Source organism: Canis aureus, chromosome 17, assembly GCF_053574225.1.
Source record: "Canis aureus isolate CA01 chromosome 17, VMU_Caureus_v.1.0, whole genome shotgun sequence".
NCBI lineage: Eukaryota > Metazoa > Chordata > Mammalia > Carnivora > Canidae > Canis > Canis aureus.
Window position 1 is genome coordinate 14,166,180 of NC_135627.1, and position 27,717 is coordinate 14,193,896.

At 40.9% G+C, this 27,717-nt stretch overlaps 1 protein-coding gene and 1 long non-coding RNA gene across 4 annotated transcripts in view; one reads left to right on the forward strand and one right to left on the reverse strand.

Annotated features, from left to right (window-relative positions):
• Nucleotides 1-1,614: 1,614 nt before the first annotated feature.
• Nucleotides 1,615-27,717, reverse strand: part of HS6ST3 (heparan sulfate 6-O-sulfotransferase 3) — a 631,204-nt gene continuing 605,101 nt past the window's right edge. Inside the window, exons 2-3 of one of the 3 annotated variants that reach the window (XM_077855164.1) lie at nucleotides 7,868-8,951; nucleotides 1,615-3,700 (exon numbers count right to left, since the gene is read on the reverse strand). In XM_077855164.1, coding sequence (XP_077711290.1) covers nucleotides 8,243-8,951 — 709 coding nt within the window. In that variant the 3' untranslated portion in view covers nucleotides 1,615-3,700; nucleotides 7,868-8,242. Of the gene's footprint in view, nucleotides 3,701-5,213; nucleotides 8,952-27,717 lie in introns of all 3 variants that reach the window. The other 2 variants (XM_077855163.1, XM_077855162.1) reach the window with 2 other exon arrangements.
• LOC144287809 (uncharacterized) lies at nucleotides 7,248-13,385 on the forward strand. The gene is made up of 2 exons (XR_013355564.1): nucleotides 7,248-9,990; nucleotides 11,723-13,385. It is a non-coding gene; the product is annotated as an uncharacterized LOC144287809 (long non-coding RNA).

Consider the following 27,717-nt stretch of genomic DNA (forward strand, 5'->3'; position numbering starts at 1 on the left):
CTCAGTTGTTGGGGAGATAAAGTTAAGCAATCCACTGTCCTCTCTCAGACAGGTATACAAAGACATTCACGGAGATGCTACTTAGGTACAAATGTATTCATTTCAGTGTTAGTTACATCAGTGGGAACACTGAAAATGAAAAGAATGCCCCCAAATATCAGAATGGTAGAATTACATGCAGCTATTAAAATTATATTTTCAAAGAATGGTCATTACGAGGTTAATACATGTATTTACATTATGTAGATTGTGTGATTCCAATTCCCTAAAACATTTGTTATTTAAAATTTTACTCTAATTGCCAATACATAAAAAATGAGAGGAGATAGATCAAAATAATGTCAAGATTTGGCTCTTTTATGTATGCATTTTGCATTTTTTTCTCACAGTTTTTCAAATGATCTAAAATCACATACTACTTTGTAATCATAAAAATTTAACATTATGTATAAAATAAATAAGTATGCTGAATTAGGTCCTCTTAATTCTCAAATTTATTTTTATATGAAAACTGATCAGTGAAAGGGAAATCTTACTATATTGAGAGCAAATTTTCAATAATATTTTTGACATTTCTTTCAAGTCTTATCCTGAATACTATTTTCATGGTGAATGGAGGAAAAGAAGTAAATCTCTAGTGTTCCTTGGTTCTTCTCTCAACTTACCTGTTTTGTTTTGTTTTGTTTTGTTTTTTCTTGGAAGACAGAAGCAAAACCTCTGTGCTTTGTGGGCAGAGGGGAGGTGCACATGCGCATGCATGCACCTGCGTGTGTATTTAACTTCTATTGCCTTTGGATCTTCTCTTATGGCCACTCCAATTGCTCTGGAGTCAAGGTGACTTTGGCTATGATTCCCATGAGTTAGAGGGACATGGTCAAAGGACGTTTTTCTAAGGCTTTAAATCTCAAGAACCCATAAGCAAGGAGGAAATCCACAAATCCCACTTCTACAGAATAAGAACACGATAAAATGCACCCACTCTCCAAGGGATTTTTGAATGAAGGGATTTTACTAGACATTAATTTTCTCTTTCTTTATATTTGTTATAGGAACTACATACTTACTTAAAAATCGATGTGGACAAACCCTATACTTTGAAATTGTGTTGAAACCCAAGCCAATTGCCATTGTATTTTTCTGCTTCCATTTTGTCTCCCTATCTCCCTTTTCCTCTCTTTCTCTGTTCCTTCCTTTTCTCTTGTCTTTCTTTTAGAGTCAGTGCCAGACAGCTTTGCTTCAGTTCCTGCTTTTGTCTCCCACCACTCCCTTCTTCTCCGGGCTGCTTTCCCACGTTTCACAGTGAATTTCAATGTGCGGGGGTGGGCGATAAACAGGGAGGGCCACTAAAAACCACCCTTCTAGAAGCTTATGTGTTTCAGAGCCTGTGAAATCCTCCCTGGCCTCGGAGATTTTAAATTGTTTCAATCTATATTTTCTTTGTCTTTTATGCTTCTAAAGCTTCACATCCAATAGCCACATTTGTATCCAAAGCATGGATTTTTAAAAGTTTGACAAAGCTGATCCCGTGGATTCAATTTCCATAAATCCCTTAAAGTGTCTGACCAACTTTTCTCATTTTGCAAAAACGTCTAACAAAATCACAGGGGAAAACAATTGTTCTTGACATCACAACAGTTTAATATGTTAACTTATTCATTAAATTGTGCTTCACATCAATGGAGATCCTCAGTTCTACAAACTATCATTTTTTAAATAGCAATAAGGGTTGATAATGTCACAATACAATCTCCTAGTACCCGAGTTCATACATATTATTACACAGAAACGAAAGGAAATATCTCTTAGGTGAAATAATTTACTATCTATTGAATAACTAACTATCTTTACATCTAAAATGGGGCACCAGATAAAAGTCTAGACTTTTCTTTCCAACATTTTCATCTTTGATACATTAAATGAAAAATAATGCAAAACAAAACCCAGAAAGTACTTCCAGGGGACCAAAAAAAAAAAAAGGAAAGGATAGAAAAGGAAAGAAAAGACAGCCACGTGATCAAAAACAAAAGAAATGACAGGTTGGTGGAAGGCAAATATGGCAATAACTAAATCACACAAACTCTGCTGCCTTAGAACATGGTTTTTCCCTGGCAAGAACTGAGGTTTTTCAGCACTGACATCTGGCCCTTTGATGAGTTCCCACCAGTGTAGCAGAACATGGACCGTGCAGAGGCTCCACTTCATGTGTCAAAGGATGACAGTCGCAGTCTTTTTTATAGATAGCTTAGAACACAGCCTTAAGAAACAACTGTTCTTTGGTGCTCTCAGATCGGGAGTTGGGTTACCTTGAGTCCTTGTGTGCAAGTTCAGGGGCTTTTGTCTTGCAGATGTTGCTGGTGTTCATGGCAAGGCCAGTCCTCTGGAGATCTCAGCACTTCTGCAAGGTAGGTTGATTCGGCCAATGTGTGGTGTGGATGGGTCCATGTGGGTTCCATCCATGAGGCTACAAAACGCACAGGTCTCAGAACCTACCCACTTGCCCAGAAGGGCTCATTCAAAGTTGTAGGAGAACTAATTCGTTCAGATGTGTCCAGGTGAAATGTAGTGAGAGGATGGAAGGATTACTTTTGGTAGAGAATGGAGGAGGGGGATGAAGGAGGTGACTCGAGAAGGAAGCCCTGCATGCTCCCCAGAGGTGACACAGTCAGGTGCAGTCGTCAGCCTCAGCCAGCCCTGAGGCCCAGCCAGGAGATGTTCAGTGGGAGTTCTGATGTTCAGTGGAGGCGCACTAACCATGGAAATAGAAAGCCTTGGAGACAGGCTTTCTGTGATCTGATCGGATCAGGGTATTCTTTGCCTCAGTCCACTCCAGCTTTCCCTCTGACCCGACCCCTCCCACGCATTCAGCCTTTATTTCAGTCCCTAGAATGCTGTCAGTGCTCTGGTCCTGTTTCATGAGCCTCATGCTCTTGTCAGCTATTTCAAATGGTCCAAAGACTTATAGTCCACGTGTCTCCACTCTACCCATCTTCTTGAGGACAGAAACTGTATGCCATTTTTAAATTTTTCAATATTTCCTGACACATATTCGATTCCTTGTCTTTTTGCCTTTCAAAGACCTGCTTCCCTTTGAGGAGCCCTATTATCTCCTCCATAGTTACTCCTACTCTCCCTAACCCCCACCCCTGCACGATCCCATTATACAGGACTTCCTTCTCAGCTAGAAGTCATGGCTAGAGAGTAATCCAATAAACTCTGTGTGAAGACGTTAGCCTGTGACAGCCACTGCTGCATTTCCTCTCTCTGGCAAATGTGCAAGGGTGCAAGGGGACTCATTTAACACCAAATAAAACCTTTAAGAACCAAAGTAGTAAGCTGCTGATAAAATTCCAGAGACCTGGGGAAGAAGTAGAGAGGAAGGGAGATGTTTTTGAGCAGGGGTTCTATTGATCATCCCTTACACCTAACTATTCAGGCTGTTACTGATTCTGTATATTTCTGACACTGAGCTTCCCTAAGGAGTTGTGAGCATGTTCCCTCAACCTTCATCTTGAATCAGTCTGGAATTGTCTGGGGGTGAAGAGCCAGCATGAGGTGTTTGAACGTCTGTGCTTCTCAGTCTCCCCTGAAACACTGCCCGTCTCTTGGACATTTCACTCCTAATGAGATGATTCCTCACTGGAGGCAGGGGTTGTGAGCCAACTCTGTCAGTCTCCTTGGCATCTTCTAAGTCACTGCAGTTCTACAAGAAGGTAAGGAAAGACATAAATCAATAAAGACTTAGATTTAATATTCTTGCAATTCCCAATCCTGATACTGATGCTGAGCAGTATAAAGTCGTAGGGAAGGCTATGAAGACAGGACTGGGGCTCTAAGCAACTTCCCTGTTAATAAACTAGAAATGAGAAATCTTTTAACATCTCTGAATCTCCCAGAGATTGGAAACTACCAGATGGAATAATGAACAGAGGTCCTATGTATCTAGTATACAAGAAAGTCGTGAAGATCAAATGGGATACTAAATGTACAAATGTTTTGAAGGCATTAAATACCATACAAAATTATGAATTTTAATCTTTTCCTTTGCAAAACATATGATGAAATAGATAACTGCAAAAAGCACTTGAAATATTTTTTAATTCTCTTTTGTGTCAGAGACTGATAGTTTTATCAGTATTAATTTTCACATTGTTTTTTTTTTTCATAATAGAACCCTCCCCCCATTTATCAAGGCACATGGCAACCAATAATGAAGACATTTCTTGGCTTCCTTTGTGTTTAGTTGTAGCTAATCGCTAGGTTCTAGCCAGTGAGAGATGAATGGAAGTGATATCTGCTACTTCCTTCCACGTCCTCTCTGCTGTCTGAAATACAAATGAGATGGCAGGAGCCTCAGCAGTCACTTTGGATTATGAGGATGGAAGGTACATGTTAGTAAGAAAGAGCAACAGGAAGGGGGCCTGGGCTCCTTTAATGTCACTTACCAGAGCTATCCAACCAGTTTGCCTTTTAAATGAGAGGACAATGGCTTTGATCTCATTGAGGTCAATTATTTTGAATTTCTCTCTTAAGGTAGCCAAATAAGAATCTTATCCTGTGGATTTAATATTTGTTTTCTGTTGATCTATGCTCATCTCCTTGCCAGATCTACCTTAAGTAGACTTTCTTCCCCATATAAATACTATCTCTACTCAGACTTTTGAACAAGTCCTCATATCAAGTCAACAAACCCTTGCTTGATTCAACTGTGACAAAGTAACCTCCTTGAGATGATAAGAAACACATAGCAGGGCAGCCTGGGTGGCTCAGCGGTTTAAGCCCCTGCCTTCTGCCCAGGGCATGATCTTGGAGTCCCAGGATTGAGTCCCACGTCAGACTCCCTGAATGGAGCCTGCTCCTCCCTCTGCCTGTGTCTCTGCCTCTGTGTGTGTGTGTGTGTGTCTCTCATGAATAAATAAATAAAATCTTTTTAAAAAAAAGAAACACATAGCATACATGATATCCTTAGCTGTTGCTCAACACTGATTGCTAACGTTATTAGTTATTAGAAGGAGTATCCAAAGAATTCTCAGGGCAGATTTTCTCTGGTTACCAAGAGTAGACTGCCAAAAAAAAAAAAAAAAAAATCAAAAGGAGACAGAGGAGATAGTAGGCCCTTTAGTATGATAACTTAAGCACACACACAAACATGCACACAAGGCCACCCCATTCCAATCTGGGGCTGCCCTTGTCAAGAGAAGGGAAGGAATGTCTACCTGGGAGTTGGAGTCAGTAGGATGTGGAAGTCCCTCTTGGGCTTTTAACACCAATGTATCAGGAATTGATTTGGTTTTGGATCTTAAAGCTGACTCCCCATGGATCCCAAGGCCCAGAAGTCTTCTGTTGACATCCCTTCTCTGAGAGTCACTCAGCATGTAGGTGTGCAGTCAATTTTTGAAGAACAAACTGTGTCCCTACCTCTTCATTTCTATCAACATAGGACCCCAGGGATATGACAAGCGAGCAGCTTTAGAATGAAATGATATGAGGGTGGAAGCCCATGTCGGTCTTTTTAATTTGCTCAGCACTGGCCTCGGGCCAACACAAAGAGATGGTTTCTCCTCTGAACATCCTGATATCTGGTCTCAAGTGGAGCACCATACATCACGCCTTCAGCGGCAGGCTGTGGAGAGCCTTTTGATATAAATCCCGAGATGCCTAAGGAACAGTGTGAAGTTAGCAGAAGCTGCCTCCAAGTCTCAGCTATGCATGAATTCCCTGCCAAAAATTTAAAGTGAGTTTAAAAGAAACAATCTGAATGCTTTCTAACTTGTTTTGATTTTCTACATGACAAAACACTGGATTGTTATTGTGTGTGCATGTGTGTGCGCGTGTGTGTATGTGTGTGTCACAGTGGCAGACTGAAGGATAATTTGCAGCTCTGCCATTCTAGGCAGAACATTAGATCTTAACATCGAAATGCAAAGAGAGAGAGAGAGAGAGAGAGAGAGAGAGAGAGCTGCTCATTAATTGTAGCCTTAATCGTCTTCCCTCTCTATCTCAGGAACAAATTGTCAGTAAGGGAAAAGCTAATATTTTGTGAGTCTAATTTCTACCAGCTAGCAAGCAATATTTACTTGGTCCCTTTAGTATGTATGTCTCGAAAAGTGTAAGAGCCTAAAAAGTAATCGATCTCTCAGCTTGTTGGTGGGTCAGGGATGTGGAGAGGGCTGGACTCACCCAAGGCAGCATGGCTCTGGGTCACTGCCGGCTTGGTGCTGTCGCAGCTGTACCACACACGTGGGTTAGAGACCAATCCTTCAGGGTTATAATAGCTGGCTTCTTGCATGATTGGCAGGAAGCTTTTATCCCACATGGAAAACATGATGGAGTAGAAAGAGCTTGCACTCTGCAGTCTGCCAGGCCTGGCATACAATCCAGGAGGAAGCTACTTATTGTCTGTGGGTTTCACTTTTCTTATCTACGTAATTGGGCCTAATAATATCTACCTTGTTGTGAACAGATTTAAAGTATGAATAGTCTCCCACAGTAACTGACACAAGGGAGGTCCCCAATAATGCCTTCCCTCACATGGCAGATGAAACCAAGGGTAGTGAGAGAAGCATCAAAGCCGCTTCTCCAAATCTCTCTGATGGAGACACTGGGCTCCCCTCTGCGCAGCCAGGCACTCTATGAATGCTTGTGGGTTGATTGACTCTCAACCCCAGAGAGAGTATTCTGGAGGCTGAGACGTGGCTTATGTAAAGCTGGCTTAAACATCAAACATGCTAGATATCAATGAAATAGGCTTTTCAATCTGATTTAGGGGTTTCAGTCATTTTGCCTTGAGCTCCTTGAAAGGATTGATCAGATCAATGTTGTGAAACTTTCTACCCACTCTGATCCAGTTACTGAATGCCAGGCAAGGGCTTTCTATTCCCTTTTCCATACTTCTCCCCTTATTATTCGATGAACTTTGTGTTATTGTAGTTGTGACTGGGAAAATTTGAAAATAAGAAGCAATTGGCAATGCAGCACATTTTCCCTTCCTGCTTTATACACTCCAGCCAAGCTGCCAGCTACAGCCACAGCCTAACAACAGGTGAAGATTCCGTGGGTAGAAGAAAGTTACCAGGCTGGAGATACTCAAGATGTTGGGAGGTAGAGTCTGTCTAAACTCCTGGGACAACCAGCCCACTGAGTTCCTCTGTGTCTCCTGGCCTAAACTGGCTATCATTTATTTAGTGACCTTGAAGATCTTTTGCACTTGGGCTAGCTAAGCTCCTAATTTTTGGGCCAAATTTGTTTTAAACATCTTTGCCTCTGTGACAACAGAATTTCAAACTTGTCAGTACCATATCAAAGATGATGCCTGCGCCAAGGAGGTAAAATGCAAACATTCCTGAAAAAAACTAAAAGTTCTGAAGCCTGTTTGGAGATTTGAGACGTCATTTAGTTATCCTCCTGCTTTTCTCCCCCCTTTCATTTATTAGTCAGTTCTTTTCGAATGAAAATAAAATCGATACAGTGTGATCTCCTTAGGCATTAGTTAATAAGCATATTTTCTCCTAAATGGTAGGGACCAACACTCATTTCTCAGGGGCCTGGCACATCTGTCCTGGTTCCACTAGCTGTTCCCTAAAAGATAGGGAGAGGAAGCGTGGCTCCGGGCTAAGACGTAGGGGCTTTGTGGGGTGCGAGTCTCCAGTGATGGCCAGGAGTAGGGTAATCTTGTTTAAAAACAACCGCAACAACAAAACACTGGCTACTTAGGATTTAAACCACATTCAAACAGGGTTTAAGACAAGAGCCAACAGCCAAGTGAGGGTTGGCATAAAACCTCATCTAAGGGCTGGAAGGGACTTCTTTCTCTCTCTCTCTCTCTCTGGACAGACCAGTATTTCCATTACAGAGACAGTGTGAAACAGACCAGTTTTAGCAGAACATCCAAGTCATAGTCTGGCTTTTTATGTGTGCCTCTGTGGGTTCCCATGGTGCTGCAAAGGATATTTTCAACAACTGTTTCCTTTCTGGTGCTTCTCTCCTTGCCCTCCTAAGGATGTCTCTCTTGGATTCATTCCTACCCTACTTAATATCACAGATTGAACAATGTCAGGGAAAAAAAAGAAGACAGATCATCTCCGGCTGGATAAAGATGAAGACAAAGAGGAAGCAGGTGTCCAAATCAAGCCACATACAGCCAGATGTCCTCAGAATGGCCCATCGTCCTCCAAGGTAACCAGCGCCACAGAAGGTCAGTGCACCTGCTCGTCCTTCCCCTCCCGAGGAAGGAGATGGCAGGGGGTCACCATCTCACCACCTGGCTGTTGTAGTCCTCAGTGACTGCCCTCTCCGTGTTCCCATCCTCTTTGGGCCACCGGTGGCCCCTATGCTCCCGCTGCAGCCTGCGCTCCTCCCGCCTCTTTTGCCGGTCCCTCTGGTGTTCTAGCTGCTTGGTGTGGTGGTAGCGCTGCTGGAAGAGATCTTTTGCGTACTCGTAAAGCTGCACATCAAGGAAGTTGAGCTCCTCGATGTGCTGGCGGGCGCCCTCGTTGATGTCCACGTTGGAAGCCCGCGTGATGTTGAACTGCGTGAACGGGGAGATAAACTTGAGGTTGAATGTCCTCTCGAAGAGAAACTGTGTCTTCCTCTGGAATTCCGTGAGCCCGAAGAAGGCCATGTTCTTCAGGTTGTTCTTGGCACTCTGCAGCAGGATGGTGTTCCTCTCGCTCTCGTTCATGAATGTCAGGTTGTAGCAGCCCACCAGGCTGAGGTCGGCCAGCATGCGCACCTGCCGGTTGTTGGCCAGGTTGTAGGGACAGTCCATGAACTCCCGCAAGCTGACCCCAGACCAGTCGTCCCCGGGGTAGCAGGTAGGCAGCTCATCGGGGGTGGGGCTTCTCCCATCACACATGTGGAGGGAGGTTTTCCACGTGGCCCCCCTCTGGACGTGTTTCCACTCGCTCAGGTATCGTGACACCGGATCCCGTAACATGGTGATGTAATAGAAATTCCTGGAAGAAATGAGAAGGAAGAGCATCAGTCTCTGACAACTATGGCTCTGGGATTCTCTACCTCCATAGTGTTTATATCAGCACTGAGTCAACGGGCTCTTCTGCCAAATGCTCCCGCGAGAGTGGTTCCCTGGATTTGTACCTATCAGGCAAAATGTTCCATATGTGCATATTTTCATAAACATGCATGGACCAGTTTTCAACACCATTTGTTGGGTGTTTCCTCGCTGCTCCAGTGTGGGGAGAGATGCAGTGGGGGGAAATAGGTGATTCGTTCATTCAGCAGTTCACTCGCTGATAAATTGCTACTGGAAATAATAATACCTTACATTAAGAAAACACACCATGATTTTTGAAAGTTATTCCTCCACCGATATTTTATTTGTAGCAGATGTGGGACTGTGTGATAGGGAAACATGCAAGGAGGCGTAGTGATTTATCCAAGGTTCTGGGACTAAAGAGGGCAAACCTGGAAGCCAAGGCTCCCTCGTCTTTTCCATTTACACTGCTATTCTGGATTACAAGGTAGGTGGAGCTGGAGGGAGGATGTGTTGTGTGTGGAGATCAATATTTACTGGGCACCTACCATGTAGTGGGACATGAGAGATGCCTTATGATACCAACACCGATAATCTTCAACACAACTTCGTGAATGGGTTGTTACTTTTTTTTTTCTTTTAAAGCTGGGAACCTAGAGACTGAGAAAGGTGAAAATATAGCCCAAGATCCTAGAACAAATTAATACTTGAACTGCAATGGAGCCTAGGTCTATTGATTTTAATGCCTCTATCTTTTCCTGTGCAGCATATTGATATTTTAAAAACAAAAATACAAGTAGTATTTACTGAATGCATATCGTCAGGTACTGTGGTTATTATAATCACAGGTCTTACCTAATGGCATCAGATGGAACATTGAGAAGAAATATATTTTTTTAATGGTTAGATTCAGAATGATCCAGTAAAAGATCAGAGTGCTTCTGGCTTCGAGGGGCAAGAAAAGTGTAAAGAAGCAAGAAGAGAGTTGGAGAAGTCGACAGGTAAAGACACAACACAAAGCATTAGAGGAGAGTAACTATTGATTTAAAACAAGGAAAATCCTTCCCATAATTTGAACAGCCTGCCAATGGAGTGGGCTGCCCACCCTGCCACTGGCACCAGGAGTGACACTCCGAGTTCCCCTGAGCAGACAGATGATCCTGAAGAGCTCTGAAAGGAACACTGGGCTTCCCTTTGCCAAGCTAAACTGGATTCTTAAAAAAAAAAAAATTAATACCCAGTAAAAGCGATGACAAACATAAAGGCTTTAAGGATGTAGTGCTTTTTATGCTGCTTTTTAAAAAAGAATCAATGAACTATAATATTTAAAACTACACATTTACTATATTTGGTTATTTTGAATGTCTAGCCAGACAGTTTTGAAATGTGCTAAGGGAACTACAATATCTTAAGAAACGCTAGCTTCTCCTTAAATTAGAAAGAACGTGCTGAAACTGCCACAGACAGGCCAGCTTGAGCCTTTGCTTTGCCAATCATCATTTTACATTACTCTGTTGTCTTTTGCGGTGACAGAATGACAATTCCATCAGTGGAAGGAAATTTCCCGAAAGGTCAGTAAGGAAAGCAGAAAAGTACTGACACAGCTTCTGGGCTCCACAAGGAAATGTCAACGGGCAAGTTTTGTTTAGAGTGGGCATTACTATAGTTGAATATTATATGACAGGTCATTATTAATCCTGCTTTGGTCCTATGTCAGGACTTGTTCATGTTTCAATTTTACAAGCAGAGACTGATTTTTATTTCACAAAGCAATTGCATAATAAATATAGAAACACAATAACAATGATAGTGATGTGACTCAGGTGGGTTAAGGATGCCAAACAAATCAAGACAGAGGAATTTTAATCAAAGAGATCTTTGCACTGAGTCAAAGAAGACCACAGATGGAAAATTTATAATTTTCCTGTTAATTGGGCAAAAACAGATAACACAAAAAAAGGATTTAAGGAAAAAAGATGATGACAGTCAATTTGATAAGTCTCAACCTCATTCGTGTATCTCAGATTTAGAAACAATCCAGATTTTTAAAATAATCATAAGAGCTGGAGGATTTTAGGGGCAAAAATCATAATGGGTTGGGACATATAAAGGCTTAACCAGAACCTGCTTCTGGAATCTTGGTGGCTTTTGTCTCACTCGGGAAAAACTGGCCATAGAATTCCCAGGGCCTTCATTCCTTTGAAAACTGACATGGTCTCAAAGCTGACCAAAGCTGGCTTGGTTTAGGACGGCATTGGTTTCAAATTTAAGCTCATTCAATTTAACATTGTACTTGACAATGACTAGCCAAATGGTAGGATGATGTTTCCATAAGTAAAATAAGTCCCAAATGTCTGCAAGTTCAACCAGCCAAATAGATAAGAGATCAATTTGTAAGTAAAACTCTGACATCAAAGACACAGAGATGTACTGGTGGGACATTTATATTGGTAAAGTACAACCTTGTCCCATTTCATGGTTTGGAATGGAGTGGCTCATAGCATTTGGGCATCACTTTAGTCAGATATAGTCTTGTGTATGCTTGGTCTAATTGCTTAAATTCTGACAAGGAGTAAAATAGATAGTTAGAAAAATAGTAAAAATAAACCAACACTGTTGAAGAGTACTCGACTATTGGAGAAGGAAAAAAAAAAACACTTAAAATTGATCAATTGTATAATTTTTTCTCATTTCTATTTTTTTCTCTATTTTCATATGCTTCTCTACTTTCAGACAAAGAACTACAAAGATCACTATTGAAAAGATGTCGACGTCCAGGCCACACACCCAGTGGTTGCTATGTACAGGCTTGCTCCAGTTTCATAAATCTGCTCACTCCAAAACAACGTGAACTCATTTACTTCTATTCTCTAAAGTCCTGATTCAGTTTCTAGGGAGAAGTCTTAGAGGGTTGTGTACTACTTAAATTTGCAGGTTTCTTTTTCACTGTTCAACAACACAATGGAAGGTAAAACAAAGCACAGAGAAGGACAAGCACCCCCCTGCCCCCCACCCCCAGCAAAGGAATTTGTTAATTCTACCATCCTTAATTGAGCCTGGCATTTGCCAAGCACCCAGAGCAAGACATCAGGGATTCAGAGATTACTAACACATTACCCTCAAGGGGATCGCCGGCACCCAGGGATTTTGGTGCAGTGAAAGAAATGCTAACTACCCCATTAAGGGAATGTTCTACCAATCTCCTGGGACCAGAGCAATCTCCAAGACAGATAACTTTATTTGTTGGTGACAGCGTCCTGTCAGCAGGTCAGCTGCTTGCCACCTACTTCACTGAGAGTTTTGGGTGAATTCATTTAAGAGTGTCTGCAAAGCAATTGCAGCTCTTTAGAATTGTCATTCTTGTGGCCCCAGCGTAATGATGGCAGATGCCTGTGTACTCGGGAAGATCAGGAAGCAGAGCACTTTGGTTAGTTCAATGACGGCCTTAACTGATAATGATCAGATGGGCCGTCGTGGAGGACTGAAGTTCAGAGACACAGAACACACACTCTTTCACGGCTGCTTTAGAACCACTTTAGCATCTTGCTCTGCTGTGAGGCAATGGTATTATGCAATTCTAAATGCAGCCCGGAGGCATGAGAGGCCTTCCCTCCGTCTCTGCTTTGTCCTTTGCTCACTTGCATCCTGCTTCCTGGTCTTTTCTAGTCCAGCTCAAGCCTCCATATCCTTCTTGCCTGACTTTTTCAGTCCCTGGCATCACTTACTGCACTTTTAACTCGCATGTGAATGTCTTGGTCACCTCTACTCTCTGATCTCCTCTTTGATAACCGGACTCGGGCCTCATGTCCCAGAACACTTCACACAACGTCCTGCTCACAGTGGATGTTCAACATCCGATGCTGCATAAAAGAAACTATCATTGTCTAAGATAAATGTATTTGAATGACTAAGGTTCATATATTGCCTTTGGTAAATACACCTTTCTTTCCTTTCCTAAAACTAATCTGATATATTTTTGACTCTAAAATAGGTGACAAGAGTAAAAAGAGACATAATCTATGAGTGTATCCATCATTTGATGTGATGGCCCACATGCAGAGAGAGATAGTCAACAGAGACTTTGGGTAAAAAGTAGAGTGTTTCAAACAACAGGTAATTAGTAGCAATGAGGTGGCTTTTTAAAAATGTGAAGCTTACTAGTTTTCTTCCCTATTGCTTCAAGAACCTGTATTTCACCAAGCAGTTTATTGTATAATTGCTCATTTCTTTAATTAGCAAGCCATTTAATTAACACACGCTTATCGAGGGTTTGTTATGTGTAAGGATCTGCTCTAGCAAACGTGGAGAACATAAAAAAAAAAAAAAAAAAGAATAAAACGCCCTCAAGTGTTGTGAGTGTAAGGATGGTAGATTAGAAAAAGGCACTCGGTAGCAAGCTATGAGGTAAGGAGTGGGCAAGTGATATTTAAGAAAGTAGTTAAGAATGTATAGGGAGCAGTGGTCAAATTCGATCAGGAAGTTCATGTTGTACATTTCACAAAATGTTTGTTCTACAAATGAATGAATGGTAGGAGGGCATAAGCTGGAAGAGGATGCTGAGACCAAGTGGCCATGGGCTCTGAATTCAACTGTCTATTGCTAAAATGGGAAAAGCATTGATTTAGGAAGATTCATTTAGCAACAGTGTTCAGGATAGACAGAAGAAAGCAGAGCCAGGACAGGTATTTGGTAGCTGTGGTGAAGGGCCAGCAGGAGAGAGCCCGGAACCGTTGGTGCTAATGAGGAAGAATCAGGGACAGGTTCATACCATACACCCATCTGACATCATTCTCTCCCCACTCAGCATTGCCAGCTTCCTCCAAACTACCTTTTCCTCCTCTGTATTTTCTTCTTCCCTTCTACCTAATTCCTCCTTCTCAATTCCTCAATGAAAGAAGACAGAGCTAGTATGTTCATCAAAAGGGCAGAATGAGGAATATACCTGTGGAATGACCCTGCCTGTGGTGATTAAAACAAATATTCACTTTTATGAGGCTATCGCTTGCCTAGCCAATGAAAACACATCTGGAAGAGCCTACAAAATGCTATGTTCCCAGGGGAGATTTAATAAATGTATTCCTTCCACCACTAGCCTAGCCCTAGTAAAATTAAGCAACAGAATTAGAATCTCCAAGGTTCAAAGTTCTCTGCATTGAGAAAAACCAGCTCAAGTAGAAATGCCTCCAGCCAACCTTCTATGATGTCCTCTGAGGAAGGGATTTCTACTCCCCTGAAGTTTGTGCCACTCGTGTTTTATCTTCATTCCAGTGACCTGTGACTGCCCTATCCCTTGAACAGGCCTCATGCCTTACTCATTATCCCCCAGAGCATCTGATGCATGACCTTATACAACATGGTTGTTCAGTGTTTGTGGAATGAATAAATATTTTATCAGCTATTGTTTCATGGATTCTGATAGTCATATCCCTGGGAAACTGAACTTGCTGCCTTATCCAACAAAGGTTGCCCAGGCTAATGGTTCCTCTTAGCCCAGACCTTGTGAAATATATGGGAAATAATCCATTTCTCCACCTTCCTCTTGCCCTACAGACTTTTCAAGGAGTTTTCCCTAGATAATCAAGTTTTGCCAAAGCACAAAGAACATTGTGAGCAGTTGTAAGGTAGACCTGGGGGGTGGGGGTCATCTGAAGGAGACCCTTGGTCCTCCCATTGGAGTAGTACATACGTTTAACAGTATACATTTTAAACATAAGCTGATGTGTGTAATTTCTTTTTTTTTTTTTTTAGGAGATGTGTGTAATTTCAAATAGTGAAACTTAGCTCCCCCTCTACCCCATTGTACTGTGCTAGAGTCATTTTCCGAATGCTCAGAATGGAATTAATTTCTCGACTCTCTTTAGAGCTGCACACTCATTATGGGCTACCCATTCTTCATTATCTCAGTAGAGTATTATCTGTGCTATACTGTATCTGATAGGGGGAACTGTGGCAGTTAGAGCTTGGCAATCAGGCTGCCCTTTGACACTGTGATGAAAAGGCCTTTTATTCAAGCCTTGAAAACAAATTAAGGAATTTAAGAATGATGTTCTAAGCAAATGGGAAATTGGGAACTATGATTGTTAAGTATGGTAATAAAGAACTTTCAGAGGCTGACAATGGTGTGTGTCAGAGCAATTGGTTCCAAGGATGTCCAGTATTGTGATGAGAAAATGGAGACATGCACATGCGGTTATCTTACTTCACACAGAAGCCACGCATCCCCCACCATGTGGCCGCCACTCCTCCCTCACGGCGACTTACAAAGCAGCCAGATCCTTCTGGCTAAGGCATCATTTTACATGCTACCCAGAGATCTTGACCCTTTACAACTGGTAAGATAGAGAGAGAGAGGAATGCTGGCTAAGGCATCATTTTACATGCTACCCAGAGATCTTGACCCTTTACAACTGGTAAGATAGAGAGAGAGAGGAATGCTTCAGCCCATAGTGCTTCCCTTAAAGGAGAGATGCTTCTCATTCCTTTTTTTTGCCAGTATACCTGCTACCTTTAAGGGAGAATATTTTAGATGTAGCTGGCCTGACTTTTTTTTTTTTTTAAATCAGTGATTCCCCACCTTCCTCGAGTTAGAAATGTAGTACATTGTCACTGTGGAAAATATGAGCAATGCAGAACAGCAAAAAAAAAAAAAAAAAAAATTAAAATGATCTATAATGACTTCACTCCACTCAGATATAGCAGTTACTCCCAGTTAAATTCATATTTCTTTCTTTACCGATTTGAGCTCATAAATGAACATTATATTTCTAACCTGTATCTTTAAGTCAAAACTACAGAGTTGAACACTTTTTCTGTTTTATTTAATATTCTTCTATAAGAGTGTAATATTCCAATTATAGATGTACCATAATTTATGTGACTAATCTCCCAGTTTGGGACAATTAGGCTGATTCTGTTTGAAGGAAGATACATATAAACAATAATCTGGTGAATATCCTAAGCCATAAATATCATAAATATTTATGCTGGGAATAAATTGCTAGGAGTAGGAGTTTGAGTCGAGAATTGCCCCCATTTCACTGTCATAACGCCAAAATATAGCTGATCATAGTCAGCAGAGGAGAGGACAGGGCCGTTCTTGGGGCCTGACATCATGTGCCTACTTGGAAGCCAAGGCAGGGCTATGAAACAGGCTTCTGGCTCTGCTCCCTCCTGGCTGGACCGGGAAGGTGCCCTGCCAGGGACCTGAACCTAAGATGGATGTTCAAGGACCAGCCAGGGTGGGGTTTGTGCATGGTGGTGTGGAAACATTCTTCCAAAAAGATGTGTTTATCTTGCACTTCATGAGCAGCTGGAATATGAAATGAGAGACAAAACATTTGTGGAATCAAATCCCACTCATCAGTACCGCAGCTATATTAAAGCCGACATCTGGATCAGAAAGACGGAGGTTCCTCACCCGACTATATTGGGGCCAGTCCTCAAAGAAACAGCCCCCTAAAGCTGCAATTTTTAGCTGTCAACTAACTTTAATTATGGGAAGCCACACACGGCACTAAAGCAACCAAACAAAAGCATGAAATAAGCGGCTTCTGGACCACACTGGGCATTTCTCAGGGATGATCCTCCACCCTCCAGCCTCCCCAGAGGAAGGGGTAGTATTTATCAATAAGATAGAATTTTAAATCCTGTCACGTCGCCGCTTTATACTGACACGAATCCTAGGAGCCTCAGACTCACTAAAATGCCATGATTTTCAGGTGGTTGACATATTTGCTTTCACTTTCCCCCAAGTGGTTGCTGCAAGAATAAATTTCAGGGAATGCATGTTCCAGGGGCTTGTTTTTGCTATCTTGCTGAGTACAGTTCCTTCTAGTACAGTTCCAAATGTGCCAGGGAGGGTCCTGCTCTCATGCATTATTCAGGGACTTCCGTGATTATTTGGTTCAGAGGCGCCCTGCTTTGCGCTGCCTTGCTGGGATTTCGGTGCGAGGACGTCTCAAGGCGCTCTGCTCTGCAGAGCTGTGGTTTATGCATGTGGGCATCCACCTGAAGCCTGGAGCCGCCCCACAGTGAGATAAGGCCCAATTCCGTCTCACTTGCAGCTTTAATCCCAGCCGGGCAAAGCAGAACACCAGATAGTACACTCAGATTGTGTTATCAGGCCATGCGCGTTCAGCTGGGCGCTCTTCTTAGCTAATTTCCCAGACGCCGCTTTTAGCAAATGTGAGAATTACACAGGGTAGAAGCAACGAGGTGTTTCCATTGCAATTGTTTTGCTCTAGCCAATTTGGAAAGGAAAAGAAGTAAATCAGGATATTTAAGAGCAAGGCACGTGTTTCAATATTTAGGTTTCTATCTGACAGCTTTGATACAGATTTCCTAAAAATATCCCGGGAGCTGAAAAAAAGTCGTCTCTGTCCAGATTTTGCTGTGCTCTTCCATAAAAGATTCTTCTGAGTTAGGATTTTCCTAGACTCTGCTATCAGGACTTGGCAATCATTTTAGGATATTTCACAAAATATCTGAGAGATCCTCGCTTGATTCCATCCCTTGCCGGTTCTCAAATAAAGAGTGATTTGGAGGTCACCCAATTAGGCAATGATGGAGAAGCAAGCTAAAGTAAAGTATGCAAAGTTTCACGTGGAACAAAAATTGGTATTAATGACAATATAAGTGGCTAACAATTTTTGAGTGCCATCTGTGTCTGGGTATGGTTAAAAGTTACATATGTCTTCATACTTTCATTAACCAGTTTCGTCAACAAAATAACCCGTTGAGTTACACAGCCTTTTAGATGATGTCAGTGATTTCACAAAGATCTCACAAAGAGTTCTGATGGTCTTCTAACCTCTTCTAGGAGTCAGGCTGTCTTAGAGATGCAGTTTGTGACGTAATGCTGTTGTGGTCCAGGCTTTGTTGAACTCAAAGCTCTAGATCCAAAGTGAGCTCTAGATCCAAAGCGAGCATCTTAGGGTGAGGGGTTTGTGGTTACCTGTGGAGAGTGAGCAGCAGGAAATGACACAGGGTGACACAGCATCCTGTTGGGTGGGGTGGGGTCAGGAGGCTTATCTCAACCTCTGGAGTATTTGGGTCCAGAGGGTTCTCTAGATAGTCACAGCGTAGCTGTTCAGAAACAATGCTCCTGACTCCAGCACACACACAAAACTGCATAACAAATTTGCACTTGAGCTTGAGAGACAAGTGGGAAAGTCTGCAGTGCAGCTGCATTCCTTTTTCACACTCCCGAGGAATCCAGAAGCCAAAAACTGTAGTAATCTCAGGACAATGATGGATGCTTGGAAATTGCAGTACAAGAGAATTCAGATAAGCCAAAGCCCGTGCAATGCCATAATTCTCTTCCTGGCTTTAAAATAAGTCTTTTTTGAACACAATAGTACGAAATCTCAGAAATGTGTTCAAAGGAGGTTGCTGAATCCTGAAGTTGACCTTTACTTAGGAAGATTCAAGAAAATACAAGTCAAATTCTACCCATCTGGACCCAGCAAGAGCGCATAATTTCAAGCATGTTGGAAACTTCACTTAAGGTGCACTGGAAAGACAATAGGTTGGTTGTCTCAGAAAGATCTGGATTTCAATTTTGAATCCACCTCCCTCTTCGTGTGACCTGGTTGGCTTATGTGACCTCTGGGAGCCCTGGTTTCCTCATCTAAGAGCCAGGGTATAAATGCTTACTTCATAGAGTTGCCAGAATAAATATTAAGTGTGACGGGGCCAGCAGTAGCTGATGCACAGCAGCTCCTCCACTTACATGCACAGCAGCTTCTCCACTTACATGCACACCCTCCCCTTTCAACACCTTTCCTTCCTCGATGATGATCACAGCCTCAGAAACTACCCAAGTACAGTGAAGTTTTAAATGTTAGAAAGTTGTGTTAATCACAAGAAAAAGAAAACAACCCCCCCCCCAAAAAAAAACCGAAAACCGTGAATGCTTTTCTATTTGTAAACATGCTTACGGGTTTCAAAATACTTTCCTCTTCCTTTATTTCACTTGATCCTCAGTAAAGACTATACCATAGCAGCATTTTACAGATGAGACTGATACCCGGGGATATGGAAGGATGATCCTGAGGTAAAACAACTCAAAGGCATTGCAGTAAGACTTCTCTTTGTCTTCCTCTCCAGCCACTCTACCCATTTGTTTATTTAAAAATATTTTTCGGGGGCAGCCCAGGGGCTCAGCAGTTTAGCATTGCCTTGAGCCCAGGCCGTGATCCTGGAGACTCGGGATGGAAACCCGGGATCAAGTCCCGTGTCAGGCTCCCTGTGCGAAGCCTGCTTCTCCCTCGGCCTGTGTCTCTGCCTCTCTCTCTCTCTCTCTCACTCATGAATAAATAAATAAAATATTTAAATAAAAAAATAAAAATATTTTTTGGTTCTGTCATGCCAAACACTGTGCTAAGTTCTTAGAATGTAATGGTCCATAACATGCAGCCTGACCTCAAACAGTTGACTGTGTAGTCATCTTTGAGATCCTACACTGTTGTGTTTTGCTCCAACATAGTCAAGTTAGAATGAAAGCATGGAATTTGCACATTATTCTACAGTTTGGAGGTTTCGTTGATTTGTATATTAGCTCATATTCTCTTTGAAATCCGTGGAGAAGGGAGACGGAGAAGAAACAGCCAGAAATGCCAGGATATGGATATACCTTTGGTTAATATTTAAAGTTGTAGAAAAAAATCTGAAATAATTAACTGGTATTTCTAAGTAAGCAGTATTGTGGACCTCAATCTGGAGGCACATAATGCCAGTCTCTCTTTCTGTGATGCCAGCAGATCATTAGAGGTGATCATTTGAGGATTGCAAAAATGGTGATATTCTAATTCTATCATTTCTGCTTCATTTGTTAGCTGCAATGTTTCTATAAGGAGAAACTTCCCCTTACCCACTGTTTGATCCCCCAAAGTATAGTGGATATATGCAGGAAAGGTAGATGAATGTTTGACTCATGTTATTTACTGGTTTTCACAAGACTGCTTTCCTAGAATCCTCCAGAGGAGTTTTTGTGTGTGTGTGTGTGTGTGTGTGTGTGTGTGTGTCATTTGTTTTTTGTTTGTTTTCATATTATTATTACCTTGTGAATCTAAACAGAGTGAGTTTCAAGACATTGCAGGCATTATACCTATTTGATGTTCAAATTATGTACTTTTTGGCCAGCAGGAATTTATTCAAGATAGAACCTGAGTTCCTTTATACAACCCTTGTAAGCCCCTTATGCATATTTTTAAAGGATCTTGAACATCGCAAAAGTTCCATATTAACAAAGACCAAGAAAGATGGGGAGTGAGAGCCGGAAATATGCCCCCGTTCCTACAGAACAAAGTGATTGCTGCTCAGTCTCTCCTCCTGGCCATCGCCACCTCTCTCGGTCCCCACCAGGCAGTGTAACTGCTGCTTGTGCTAATTATACCTGAACATTGAGAGGGAAACAGACCAGAAACCATCTTTAAATTTCCTATGTCCTATCTAGTCCCAAACATCAGGATTTCTGCTTTAATTTCTTCATCTTAAATTAAATATCATGTGTACATATTTTCCTCTGTGCTAGGAACAATAACCAGGACTAGTGATTCACTTGTGACTGGATGCCATTGTCCCTCCACAAACTGATCTAGGAGAAACCAAATTATGCTGGAAGTTAACTCAGAGCTCCGATCAGGTTCTCTCCAATATCCACTGATTCCCTATAACAGCCTGAGCACCTTCCAGAAGCCCAGCCTATCATGTGGACACTCCATGGGATCTTCCAGCTGTAGTGGACTCTAAAGCCCCGCTGTCATACTGCCTAATTAGTAAAGCAATGACAGAAATTTAGAAAAGTATATGCATGATAACTTAAATCTCCCAGGAAAAAAATCAATTCGTTCTGTCTAAACTTTGCCTTGGGTGTTCCCTTCATCAATTCAAGTGTGCAGCACGATAACCTAAAGTTGCAAATATTTTTCTTCAGGCAATTGAAGCATCAGAGAGGTAATAGCTTTCAACATGCATTTCTTAGAGATTTAAAAACACTCAAATGAGGACACTTATTTTCCCACTTTACTCTGCTATATGTAAATCAGAAAAAATAGTCCTTATGATGTTCCAAATAAATGTAGCTTGGGGTTGCTAGAGTTAGCTTTACCTTCAGGCAATAAATACCTGGATTTAAAAAAGGGGACTCATCCCCTAAGAAGCAGAATAATATAACTGTAACGCCTTTGCTTTGTGAACTTCCCTAAACATACCACCTCTGCATTTATTATTTCTCTTGGTGATAAGAATCTGAGTTTAATAATCAGTAAAGAAGTAGCCTGTCTTTTAAAAATTGACACCGCTCCCGTCTGAGTCTTGCATTGAAATGATGTGAAATATGCTGATGTTAATCTCAAATGAGAAACAATTCAAAGCCATAACGCAAGCAAACAAATGTAACCAAAAAGAGAGAAAGAGAAAGAAAAAAAAAAAAAATCAACAGAAAACCAGCTGAAAGCAGTTCATCAGCTTTAAGTTTAGTTTTTATTACAGCCACAAGAGGGCTCTCAAATCTTTCCAAACACTAGGTAAGTGCTGAGAACTGTTTTTCTAGTAATTAATTTCCACAAATCAATACTACCTATTAATGTACATTACAGAGACAAGCTACAGACTTCTGACACTTCATGCTCAAGTTAAAGAGAGAATATCCTATAAAAATTCTAGGGGCCTGCAGTGATTGTAAGTCAAAACCAAAATGAGTTGCACCTGTGATTTCCTGTGTCTGCTCTAGCATAAAAAATCCCAACACTGCACATTTCATCAAAGGTTAAAACTGAATTTGAAGCACTGTGTACATAATGGAATACATTGACCTCCAATGCATTTTAAAGGCTGTCTGCCTCCTTCCACCACATCATGCACCCCCAAAACAGCCAAGGAGGCTGATACACAAAAGTTAAAATGCAGTGACCCTTTCCTGGGGCCCAGTGGGAGGGTGGGGGTGGTAGTTGCTAGAGTCATTAGTTCTGGAGGGTTTTAGTTCATGCTGAGAGCTTTAGGGTGTTGATGTTTGCAGCCTACACTACAAAAGACGCTGGACAAAAGAGGGTATTTTAACTCTCCGTTAAGCCAGAAGGTAGGGGTAGGATCTATTAGTGGCACTTGGGCAGAAAAGGAGGTTTCGGCAAATGAGAACAGTCTGGAAGGTCCGCTTTCTCCAAAGCTCTAGCAAAAGAGAATGCCACCTATCACGCCTACCTCAGGCAAAATATGGGAACAGAACAGAAGTGCTCCTAAAACATTGTGTCAGACTCATTAAAATATCAAAATCATCCTTGTACAAACTCAGAAAGCCCCTCTGAGCTTTGATATGAAATGGCTTTTGATAACTGCCTTTTCTCTAACGGTAACATAGTTCCAGTGAAGGGTAAGGATTGGTAACAGCTTTATTGCCATAGGGCAGGAGTATTTCCAAGGCATTTTGGGGGATGCAGACCTTCTCGTTCTGGACACCTTATTCTAGAACTGGCAACACAAGATGGGGGGAGGGGGGCAGGGTGGACACCAGCAAGGACAGAGCAATTGTCCCTCCTGATCAGTTTCCACACATTCATTTATTCTGAAATTAAGAATTAGCATAGAGTAAATACCTGGTTGAAGAAGGGCCAGTGTTCTGCCTCTGACTCAGGCACCCAGGAGATGTGCTAGGGAAAAACAAATTCTCTCTCATGAATCCTATACTGCTTGGCATGTGCCCCCAATGCAGATTGAACTGAACCTTGATGTAAACTGTGTGAATTTTTAAGTAACATTCTTTAGAGTTAGTGGTTCTCCAAGTTTTTTTTTTTTTTTTTTTTAATTGAAGTTTAACTGACACGTAATACAGTTGAATGACCCTTGAACAGTGCAGGGGGTAGGAGCACCCACCCTTAGCACACTTGAAAATCCATTTATAACTTTTGACTCCCCCAAAACTTTACTAATAGTTTACTGTTGTCCAGAAGTCCCACCTTTAACAAGTGATGAACATGTGTTTTGTATGTCATATGTATTATATGCTGTGTTTTTACCATAAAGAAAGCTGGAGGGATGCCTGGGTGGCTCAGCGGTTGAGTCTGCCTTTAGCTCAGGGCCTGATCCCAGGATCTGGGATCGAGTCCTGCATTGGGCTCCTTGCAGGACTCCTGCTTCTCCCTCTGCCTATGTCTCTGCCTCTCTTTCTGTGTCTCTCATGAATAAATAAATAAAATCTTAAAAAAAAAAAAAGCTGGAGAAAGGAAAACGCTATTAAGAAAATCATAAGGAAGGGGAAATACATTTACAGTACTGTCCAGGCATTTATTTTAAAAAATCTGCCTGTAAGTGGTACAGTTCAAAATCCACATTGTTCAAGGATAAACTGTATTATAGTAGTTACAGGTATATAACATAGGCATACAACATTTATATACATTATGAAATGCTCAACATTATAAGTGGAGTTACTGTCTGTCAGCAAACAAAGTTACCACAATATTATTGACTATGTTCCATATGCTTTTCTACCCCCTTGACTTATTTATTTTATAACTAGTACCTCCTTGTACCTCTTAATCCCCTTCATCTATTTCATCCATTTCCACCAATTTTTTCCTCTCTACTTTTGAGTCTGTTCTCTTGTTTGTTTCTTTATTGTTTTTTGTATTTCATATATAAGTGCAATTATATGGTATTTCTCTTTCTGTGATTTATTTTACTTAGCATTATACTCTGTAGGTTCATCCACGTTGTCACAAATGGCAAGATCTCACCTTTTTTATGGCTGAGTAATATTTCATTATAATATATATGTATATATATCTCACAATCTCAATGATATACATACATATCTCACACATCTTCTTTAGCCATTTATCTAATGAAGGACTCTTGGGCTGCCTCCATATCTTGGCTATTGTAACTAATGCTGCAGTAATATCAAGGTGCATATGTCCTTTCAAATTTGTGTTTGATTTTCTTTGGTTAAATATCTAGTAGTGGAATTGCTAAATTGTAGGGTAGTTCTATTTTTAATTTTCTGAGGAAACTCTATACAGTTTATCACATTGGTGTACCAATTTACATGCCTATCAACAGTGCATGAGGGTTTCTTTTTTCTCCACAATCTCACCAACACTTATTATTTCTTGTCTTTTTTATTCTAGTCATTCCGACAGGTGTAAAGTGATATCTCCTTGATTTGCATTTCAGTGGTTTCCCAAGTTTAATTCTCAGTTTAAGTGGCAGTAGTCCCTCTGAATTTGCCTAAGTAATTTCTTTTTTGGAATTTCAAAAGGTGCCTTCTAAGAGATCACGTTTTTTTCCGTTTTAATCCAGAATTCTACTCAAATCCTTCCTCTTTATCACTTTACATCTTATTTTTGCCATGTCCCACATGTATCCCAGGATACTTTCATTTATGCCACCTCAGAATGTTGACTTTCTCATGGGACATTGCTTGTTAAAGCATTCTGGCCATGACCTGGGATTGAAGTTTAGTCTAGGACTTAGGTGTACCCATGAGGGCCCTCAGGTTGGTCTTATCTCAGAACCCTGCCCTTCCAGAAGGCAGCTAGGACTGAGGCAGACCTTGGGAAGGAGGACATCAATCAGTAAGGAGATAGAAATGTATACTTAACCAATCCCAGGGCATTTTGTTTTTGGACAAAGCACATCTAGTCAAGTTTAATTTTTTTTTAAAAAATACATTTTGATCTGTATATTTAAAATCACTCAAGGTTATAAAGAGATGGAATTTCCCATCTCTCAGCACAAGACAAACTTTATAAACTGCATGTGTGTGCCTCTGCCCCTAAAATTCACATGTTGAAACAGTAACCCCCAATGAGATGGTATTAGAAGGCAGGGCTTTGGAGAAGTGACTAGGTTTAGATGATATCAGAAGAATGAAGCCCCTATGATAGGATTACTGTTCTCATGAAAAAAAAAAAAAAAAAAAAAGAGACCAGAGCTTGCCCTCTTTTTAACCATGTGGGGATACAATAAGAAGACAGCTATCAGCAAACCAGGAAGAAGGTCCTTACTAGACACCAAATCTGTACCCTGATCTTGAACTTCCCAGCTTCTAGAACTGCAAGAAATAAATTCCTCTTGTTTAAGCCATCTAGTCTTTAGTATCTTATAATAACCCAAATTGACCAAGAGAGCAAAAGGTGTTTTTGAGAAAATAGGGGAACACTGGGGATCCCCGGGTGGCACAGCGGTTTGGTGCCTGCCTTTGGCCCAGGGCGCGATCCTGGAGACCCGGGATTGAATCCCACATCAGGCTCCTGGTGCACGGAGCCTGCTTCTCCCTCTGCCTGTGTTTCTGCCTCTCTCTCTCTCTCTGTGACTATCATAAATAAATAAAAATTAGAAAAAAAATAGGGGAACACTTTGTCCACCATCCTTCTCCTCTCATAGAATATCTGTTGCAACATATCTGACCATGCTAAAACCTGCTTTCTAAAGAAATTAAATGACTAAACGATCTTATGTCATGGGCTGGGGTTGGGGCAGATTTTTTGCCGGACTATCTTTCTTAATTTAGAATTCACCAGCCCAACTGCTTGTCTTCATTAATCAACTCAAAACCCATCATTGATCTGCCATTGAGAGGAGTTATGAGTTGAATTATGTTGGTTGCCCCAAGAGATGTTGAATCCTAACCCCCAATACTTGTGAATGTGACCTTATTGGTAATCAGGTCTCTGTAAAGGATCAAGTTAAGATGAGGTCATTAGCATCTCCAGTATGGCTAATCCAGTATGGTTGGTGTCCGTGCAAAAAAGGAGACATTGGACTCAGAGACAATGTGAAAAGTGAAGACAATGTGAAGACACAAGGAGAAGATGATCATCTATAAGCCAAGGAATATCTAAACATACCAGAAACTATGAGAAAGGCGTGGAACAGATTCTTCCTCACACAGCTGGAAGGACTTAACCTTGCCAATGACTTATTTTAGACTTCTGGACTCCAGAACTATGAAACAATAAATTTCTGTTGTTTTAGCCACATAACTTTTAGTACTTTTGCTAAAACAGCCCTGGAAAACTAATGCAGGGGAGATATTTATTAGAGAAACAGAAGAACATAGTGCAGAGGAAACCCACACTAGCTAGCCACATTAATAAGCCTAGTTTTTCTCTACAAATATGGATGAACCATTAAGGTTTATGAAACATTTTAAGGAAAAAAATGAATAAACAGAGTAACTGCCTGGGAGAAATAGGCAATTTAATAAATAAAATGTATTATTATGACAATCCTGAAAAGCTATTGCATCCATTAAGTAAGAATGGGATAGTAGGAGAAAGAACATGAAAGAGTTCTTGGAAATTAATTTATATTCATATATGTGTTGGACCTGAAAAATATCAATAGATGGAATAAGCAATAGGATCCAGGAAACCTGGCCGATGAGGAGGGGCAGATGTGCAAAATATGAGAAATTAAGAGATTAGGAAATGGATTCTATAGGTCCAATACCTGTCTAGAAAAAATTTCCAATAGAGAGTAAAGAAAAAAACAAGAAACTATGGAAGAAATAATGAGTAAAAGTATTTCCTACACCTAAAAAAACATGAATTTTCAAATTGAAAAGTCCTGTGGAATTCAAGGAATGTAAATGAAATTCTAGAGCCTTAAAGATAAAGTTCCCAAAAACTTTCAGAGAGGAGGGATCGAAAAAGAGATGAGATAAAATAAAAAATTAAATTGTTAACAATTTTTTTATCAGAATTCTGAATGCTACAAATATTGGATCAGTGACTTCAAAATTCTGAGGGAAAATGCCTTTAAAAATTGAATTTCCTGGGACACCTGAGTGGCTCAGGCAGTTAAAGCACCTGCCTTTAGCTCAGGGCATGTTCCTGGAGTCCCGGGATCTAGTCCCACATCAGGCTTCCTGCACGGAGCCTGATTCTCACTCTGCCTATGTCTCTGCCTCTCTTGCTCTGTATCTCTCATGAATAAATAATAAAATCTTTTTTAAAAATTGAATTTCCTACCTACTCAAACTATCAATTAACTGTAGACTAAGAAATATTGATATGCTCAGGAAATTTACCTCTGCTACACTCTCTGGAAAGAAAAATCTATATTCTAGAAAACATCCAAACATAAGTAAAAAGAATTCCATGAATAAGAGGTGCTATCTAAGACACTGAATTAATAGTCTATAAGGAAACATTTACTAGGATGACAACTCAGACATCCATCCCCAAGAAGAGGAGGAAAATGAGAGGTGAAGTGAGAGAAAAATGTTTTCCGTTCAACAAATACCAGGATTCATAGATTGTATATTTTAGATAATAATGATGAAAGAATTCTTCTTTCCATAAGAAAAGAAAGACAATTGACAATTCGAGGAAAAACAAAAAGATGAAAGAAAAAGTCACAATAAGATGTGATGCAAACTAAAACATGGCAGTATTTTAAGGACTGAATGGAATGCATGAAAGGAGAATCCACTTGATTTCGTGCACTTTGGAGGAACCAGTGTACATTTCTTTTTTGTGTGAATCCAACCACACCATTTGCGAATATTTACATGGTTACATTAGGCATGTTGCTTACTGTTTTGTTTTGTTTTTAATTTTTAGAATCATCTTACAGAACAAGTTTAGAAATCTGTGTTTCATTTAAGGCTGGAATGAAAATATTCATAAAAGCCTTACAAAATGAAGGTAAGGCTGACAGATGTTGAGGGTGGAGTGAATTGAGGGGGAACAAAGGAATTAAATGTACCTTAATGTCCTCATTTT